This window comes from Mya arenaria, chromosome 13, assembly GCF_026914265.1.
Source record: "Mya arenaria isolate MELC-2E11 chromosome 13, ASM2691426v1".
Taxonomy (NCBI): Eukaryota; Metazoa; Mollusca; class Bivalvia; order Myida; family Myidae; genus Mya; species Mya arenaria.
Window position 1 is genome coordinate 29,340,181 of NC_069134.1, and position 7,714 is coordinate 29,347,894.

The window sequence follows — 7,714 nt, forward strand, 5'->3', positions numbered from 1 at the left end:
TCAAAAGCATTGCTTTCAAAAAACACCATGTACATATATACTGAACAGACCAGAGCAAACTCGTCCCTATCCAAGTATCCATCCTTGTCAATGTCACTCAGCTCCCAGATCCTCCCGAGAATGTCCACAGGTAGCTTGGAGTTCATCAGAACCTGAAAAAGTAAATTAATGTACTACAGAGTTTGGAGTTAATCAATATCAAAATAAAATATATTTTATAACATTTAAAAATTGGCTTTTCGGAGTCTGAGTGTGAAATTTAGACTTAAGACATTAGTGTTATGGGACCAGGACAGGTTTTTGATTCCTTCAAACCAGATACAAAGACACCCTCATGCCTATTGTATTTCCTGCCATAATTGTTTTTTATATCTCTTTTGCACTTATCTCCCTCGAATGGTGGAAGTACCAATTGCCCACACTTACCGGCCTGACTCTGTCCCCTGCCAGGAGATTGTTGACTGGCTGTAGACTGTCAAACACCTGATCATATTTGCTCTTTTCATTCGCCTGCAAGTAGAATATATAACAGTTGTTAACGTACATGTATAACGTGAAACCATTCCTTTACTCTTTTTTTATTTAAACTATGGTTAATGTTTTATTATTTAATGAACTGATCTGAAAATAATGCCATGCTGAGCTGCTCTGATTTATATATTCTTCACCAGTTAACAATTGAAAATATTTAAGAAACTTGAAAAAAAAAAATGCATCTTGACTTGGATTCAATAGGTTCACTTTTAATCGCTCGAGACAGACATACCAGTGAGTAATACGATTTAAGAATCAATAGACATGAAGGGAGTGGAACTGGAGCTCCACCTGATCACTTGTAAAAGGTTGTTTGTCAGAGGTGGTCAATGTTATTGATTGGTTTATACAGCCATGTGCCATTTTTTTCCAGTTTTAAGGAAATGGTAGCGGGGCCCTTTGTTTTGTCAAAAAAGGGGGACAATACATGATTCAAATAATGTTCAACTTGTTTCAAACTTTTTACTCAACAAACATATCAACGTTTTCATGAATGGCACTGTACAGCTACATTTGCTGTTGAAAAGGTCAATGCTCAAAAAGATTTTTTAAAGGGATTATTTCACCTGGGTACGCTGCAGAATTTTGGCCCAAAAAAGGGTTAAAAAAAAAAGAAGCAAAGAAAAAAGTTACTGTACACTTTTTTAAGTCATCACTAGATACAAAAATATTATACTCAAGCCATAAAGGCCAAAGCCAAAGTAACATAAGAGCCTCACCCCAACCAGCCACTGTCCTGGTGCAATACCTGCATCCCCTTCTGGTACTATCTCTACAGGGCCCTGAAATATACATGTATACATTTCTTATTTTATTACATTAGAAATAGTAGCATTGTAACACATTGGGCCAATTGATCAGAACTTTGATAAAGTTAACAACATGATTAACAACATCATTGTTAAGTTTTAAACGTGAACTATTTGATGATGTGTTCCCATATTTAAATAAAACAAGTACAGCTGAACCAGTTGTTTCAAATCTTTTAAATACAGCAGATCACATGACTGTGTATCCATTAAACATCCAGAGCAGTAACAGTTTGTAAGTTAACAAGGATGACAATAACAACATTTAAATTTACCAAATTCTGGACAATCAAGGCTTAGGGTGCATTTAGCTTCTTGTATTTAATTTTTTTCAATTCATAATGAATATCTTAGTGTATAATTACAAACAATCTTTTTGCATCACTGTCGCCATATCATACATGTTTTGTACATAGCACGTCATTTGCCACAAAAAATGAAACGAAAGAATTAACATTGTAAGACTTGATTTTATTTGACTGGATTAACAAAACAAAAATGGCAGGTTATCACAACATGAGAGTGTAACATGTTATTGATTGATTGTGAAAGAAACAACACATTTGAAGATGACATAGAGAATGAATATAGCGAAGTTATCTTAATAATCAAGGAAAATATAGCGCAGACAAGTCAGGCCAAAGGAAGAATTGAAGGACAAACAAACTGAAGGATACAGCGGTCACTTTACAGGGGACAGAAGGAAAATCTGTTCTGTCTGCTTCTTTATTTAATGTCACTTATATAAGTTATAACATAGGTTCTAGCAGCTTATAATATGGAAATAAAGCCGGGGGCCCTGGGTGCTGCACGACCTCCACTTCCACCCCCATTTTTTTATTTCACCCCTTGAAATGGTACCCGAAATTTGGAGATTATATAACAACCCATTACCAGATTTGGCTGTGGAGTCTCTGATGTGATTTTGGCAATGTTTAGCTCCTGTCCACTCTGCACCAGGGAGATTAGCTTGAGGGCAACAAAGAACCCCTGCTTCTCCAGGTAGCCCTTCCCAGTGGGGTCTGACATGTCCCAGATCTGAAAGGGTAATGGTATGTTGCCAAGGCTTGAGATACATGTGCTTTTTTACATTTAGCTGGCATGGTCTGTGCTGATGAGTCTGTTCAAAATCATGGCCCAGAGCTCCAGCAGACATCAATGACTAAAAGTACTGAACATGTGACCACTAATGTCCATAAAGTCTCACTGTTACCTACGAATATTTTGTAAAAGATGTGCAATATAAATTATTTTATAAACAATGTGTCTGTCAGCCATCTTTGATCCAAAATAAAGGCCCTATGCACCATTTTATATCAATGACTCAGGAAAAAAGAAATTGAGCAATTTCATATTAATAATGCAGCTCATTTAAACCTAAAACAAGTTCATAAAGCAATCATTTATAAGAAATATTAGATGATAATGAATAATATCATTTATGTTCTTTCATGGACATATAAACATGATGTATTTAAAAATTGTGAAAATGTAAAAGTTGGCTACATTATTGTTTACACAGAAGCAAAAATAAACTCATCTAAAGTCAATCCATATAAGATAAGCAAACTTTAGACATAAAATATTAGTAATTAAATGAATAATTTAGCTAGGTAAAATAGGAATAAAATCATCATCAATTTTGTAAAAAATCAGTCATTTACGATTGACTATAATCGATTGCATAATCTCAGAATTCATAATAGCTTCAGTGTTTCCCTACAAATATTAAAATATGGAACAATAACAGTAATAACTTGAGTATAAATCATTTTGTATTCAGCAAAAAAAACTAAATCTTACATTGTTGAAAAAATACACAAAAATACAACATAAGAATCAGCTTTTATGTTCATTCATTGATGAGTCCGATTTCAATCCATACTGTACAAATATCTACCTGTGAAAGCACATTATCCTTCACTCCAGATTTTTTCATGAAATTGGCAGCATCCAGCGCTCCAACACTCCCTGTGTTATTTGGATCAGCCTGTGAACAAAAATGCAACACATTTTCAAAAATTTGCTCATTTAGTTAGATAAAACTGATACTATTATTTGTACTTGCTAAATTGCAGACATATGTAAAGACTTAATCATTTCTTATCTAAGTGTCTCCATCATTAATGTCATTGTAAAATTTGTTATTTTGGAAATTCTTGTCAAGTAAGGTATGAACTCAATGGAAATACAGTGCTCCAGCCAGGATTTGAAAAGGGCAGGGTGGAGTTTTGAAAAGGGCAAGCTAGCTACATTAGTCGTATAGGGGCGATTGGGGAGGGGGTTCTCCCCCTAGAATTTGTTTTGTTTTCATACTCAATTTAAATCATTTTCCATCATTTTCAGGCTTAAACAAGATTCATCTCTCAAAATTTAGAAGGGTGTGTTTGAATATCAAAATTAAAATTTGTCTCTTTGTCTGTGGTAGTATGATTGTACTTGTCTGGAGTCTTCTTAAGTCTAATGTCACACATTTTTCCTAAAATCTTGTTAAATGAATTGAAAACAACAACAAAGACAGTTAAACATTTGAAGCAATCAAATAAATACAAAAAAAACAAGTATGTAGGGGACAGATTTAGTTGTCTTTGGTGAAAAAATGTTTAATATGCTGAAGTTTTAGATTAAAATGACAATAAAAATCACTGCCCTTGCTTAAAAAATCACTTACAAAACATGGTACATTGATAAAATAACTCCGAAATTCGTTCTGACAAAATGGCGGTTTTCGCGAATTTTGTCATGATCGTAGACATGATAGGTAAACGTAGCAATAAAGCATCAACATATTTTTGTGGGTTACAAAGAAATTTTCATCATGAATATTTTACAAATAAACTTTCAAAACATATACTGAAAAAGTGATGTATTTGGTTGTGTTAGTGCCACCTTTGTTGTGTTTATAAATCGGCAGTGACCGTCTGCTTCAAATCATTAATGTTTAAAATGGCGAGTCTTGTCTGAACAATACAATTAACAATTATTTTAAAAGATTGAATTGTGCTTGACACCATTTTCGAACATCTCTTCGCATTTTCTATCGCATTCTACAAACTTTCATCATTGAATGAACGAGTTCTCAAAGTATATTCTGATTGGCTGACATTCAATAGCCCCGCCTCCTGCCGATGTTTCCATATTTGGCTCTTCCTAATTATTGGATAAGAAGATCGCCGATTATGAATACACAGGTCGTCTGCTCACTACACAAATACACAATAAGCTGTCATATGACTTGGTCAAGGCACATGGGAAGATGAAAGGGCAGTACGGCATATTTTTAAAAGTCAATGGGGGCATGGTGACACCTAGCGGGAACACTATTATCATAAGTGTTACGTAATTTGTCTCAATTATGACAGCGGATTAAGGGCTGTCGATCTTTCATAATGATTTAATTAGTAAAAAGGGCACTAGTTAACGGGATAATTGGCGCTAATAGAGCATTTGTGAAAAGGGCACTACTCAAAAAGGGGGCAGGGCGGTAAGAAAAGGGGCACGGGCGCTGCGCCATTGAAAAACAGGCTAGCTGGAGCACTGAAATAGCAAATGATTTAAATATTTAATCAATAATCAATAACAATAGTCTGTTAGAGAAAACGCTATATTTCTTTTCCTTTTTTCAATATCTGACCTTACTTTTGAAAATTAGGGAATAAAGCCAAACAACCCCCAAACATGTTGATACAGTTTGAAGTTATCCCCAATAATTTGATTTTTTCATTTTTGTTTGTTCATTCCTCACCTGTCTGTAGTATGCTTCATAAATTGGTCCATACTGTCCCACTATCTGAAATATTGAAAATATAGATACATACATACAGGGTTTTAGCCAGGTTTTAAAAAGAACAGGGTGCTACAGAAAAGGGACAGGGTGCTGAGAGACAAAATGGCACATTGCATCTGGCAGTGAATAATCAAAGCATTATGAATTTCATAGAAATTGTGCTTATTTGAAGTACTAGGCTTTAACTACTAAGTATGCAAAGTTTGACTGACTTCATATCCACAACTTTTAATCAAAGCAAAAGAAATATTTGATTATCTTATGCATCAAGTTCTGTGAAGGCAGGAGCACATTCTGGTAGGAAAGAATGATCTATTTATAGTAAAATAAAGAACATTACTATTTTAAATTAAGTCAGTGTCCTAGATATCTAGAGTGTACTTCCTTGTATAGAAACTTAAGTGGTAGGCAATGAATGGTCTGCAGTCGAGGAGTATTTTGTACTTTTCATTTCATACAGATAACATCTAGGTTCATTGATTGTTTATCATAATACTGAAAAACAACCCCCATCTTTATTGACTTTATAATCATGACAGAAAATTAAAATGATTCCAGCCAGTTATTAGTATATACATTGAGCCATGTAAACACCTTAATTTATGCCCAAGTTTGAACTTCCGGTGAACTGTCAAAATATTCTAGAAGTTAAAATAACAAGAAAATAGCGCGTATTTAAAACAAGTGTATGTTCTAAAACAATCCGATTAAACAAAATCGTTTAGATGAAGTCGATTTTTGGCAAGGAAATAATGCTTCACAGCAATAATTGCAAATTTGAAGGGCCAAACCTGTGGGAGCGGTGGAAAAGACGCCATTTTTAAATGTAGCAGTCAACAGTTGATTACGCTGTCTTGATCGATTGCCTAGCATGATTATGATAAAACATCCAGGTGTTCAGATCAAAATAACTTAATTGAAGAAAACAACTGAATATTGATCAGTGCTTTTATCTTCGTTTAGAAAACAGGGAGGTGAAATGACTTGAAATAGATACCAATTCTTTTAACTATCCAAGCTGGCCAAGATCTTCGAGACGTTTAATGTTTACTGTATGTTAATTAACAATTAACGGTATGCGCAATATCATTGATTATTCAAATCAGTTATCAGCTTTTTCTACATGTCATAATAAATTTCTTCGCATAATCGCGTGAAATCTAATTCTGTTACTCTCAATTCATCAAAAATAGAGTTATGTACAATAACAGCTAGTAAGAGTCAGTAGTGAATATCTAATGTTGAAATTTAAAGCAATGTTCTCAGCTTTGACATCGGCGTCGGAACCGTACGTGCATGTAGGCGTCGGAACCGTACGTACATGTGCAATAATTGACAATACATAAAGAAAATATTAAAAAGGCACGTATCGTTGTTACGCGCCATTTGTCAAAAAAAAAATTGAACTGGGTAATTAGCGAAAGTAGGGGGCACTTCCAGGATTTGAAGTTGATAGAACGTAGCTTTTTAAGTGCGCCCACTCCCCAGTTAACCCAAATCATCTTCTCTAAACGTTGTATGTGGTTTGGGGGGACCTCTCCATGTATATTTTAAGCAGGGGTCGAAGGGTTCATGTTACGTTCTGTTCGTTTATTTCAAAATTACTGCTTTGTATGTGGACCTTAGCTTTGGCCAACATAGGATTGTTGCATTACACCGCAACCGATGACAACAACGCTGGCAACTGATATAAAAGCATGAACTTCCTCTCAAAAACAAAAATGTTTTAGGAATGTAAGTTTGTCGGGTTTTTTATATTCAGTAATTTGTGGGTTGTTTTACTGATTATTAATTGCATAGTTAATGCAATGTTTTGACTGATGTTGCGCACCTTTAAACAAAGCATTGGTTTAACGTCAGTGACAATGAGAATGATATTGAAGTTTAACTTGACTAGATAGGGTATATAGGAGTAACGGGAAAATGGAACATGTACTTTACGACACTATACTTACAAAGTGAGGAAAGTGCAATTTGTATATGTTTCAAATGTGACAAGTGATGTGATAAAACATACCCGAAAGGGAAATCAAGTGTGAAAGACGCGGTACCATACGAGGATTTTATATTTTTAAAAGACGCTTTAGCTATAATTATAAACAAACATGTCATGGACTATATGAACAAAGTAAGATTGTTCCACATAGGCGGAATTATAAGTTACATGTTATTACGCACAATGTTTACTATTTGCCCGCTTCCTGAATGAAAAACAGGCATTTGATCTGGAATGACATCGTGGCTTCATCTACAAAATAATTAAAAATAAATTAGACACTATCACGTTGATTGCTGTTAAAAATAAGAAATAGTATTACTTTTTTAAACAATACCAAAATGTATTTGTAGCTAATAACGATGATATGGCACTAAGTCCGTTACAAAGAACTCGATATGGTTGAACAAATCTCCCACAATGATTATAGACGGCAGTTGTTTGTTTCATAAAAAGTTCATTAAAAAGTTTAGGGGAAAGGACACCGGGAGTGGCTGCGCCGGGAATATGATATTGTTTTACAAGATACAAGAATCTTTATTTAAAGTCGTGTATGTGTTAACAAGAAACTTCAGCTCAATGCGCTAT

At 34.5% G+C, this 7,714-nt stretch overlaps 1 protein-coding gene across 7 annotated transcripts in view; it reads right to left on the minus strand.

The window, feature by feature from the left end:
• Nucleotides 1-5,954, minus strand: part of LOC128213781 (epidermal growth factor receptor substrate 15-like 1) — a 53,958-nt gene extending 48,004 nt beyond the window's left edge. For all 7 annotated transcript variants that reach the window (XM_052919834.1, XM_052919831.1, XM_052919830.1 and 4 more), the window contains exons 1-7: nt 5,922-5,954; nt 5,089-5,133; nt 3,244-3,333; nt 2,238-2,381; nt 1,254-1,316; nt 427-510; nt 51-152 (exon numbers count right to left, since the gene is read on the minus strand). In XM_052919834.1, coding sequence (XP_052775794.1) covers nt 51-152; nt 427-510; nt 1,254-1,316; nt 2,238-2,381; nt 3,244-3,333; nt 5,089-5,133; nt 5,922-5,948 — 555 coding nt within the window. In that variant the 5' untranslated portion in view covers nt 5,949-5,954. The remainder of the gene's footprint in view (nt 1-50; nt 153-426; nt 511-1,253; nt 1,317-2,237; nt 2,382-3,243; nt 3,334-5,088; nt 5,134-5,921) is intronic.
• Between the last annotated feature and the right edge of the window lie 1,760 nt (nt 5,955-7,714).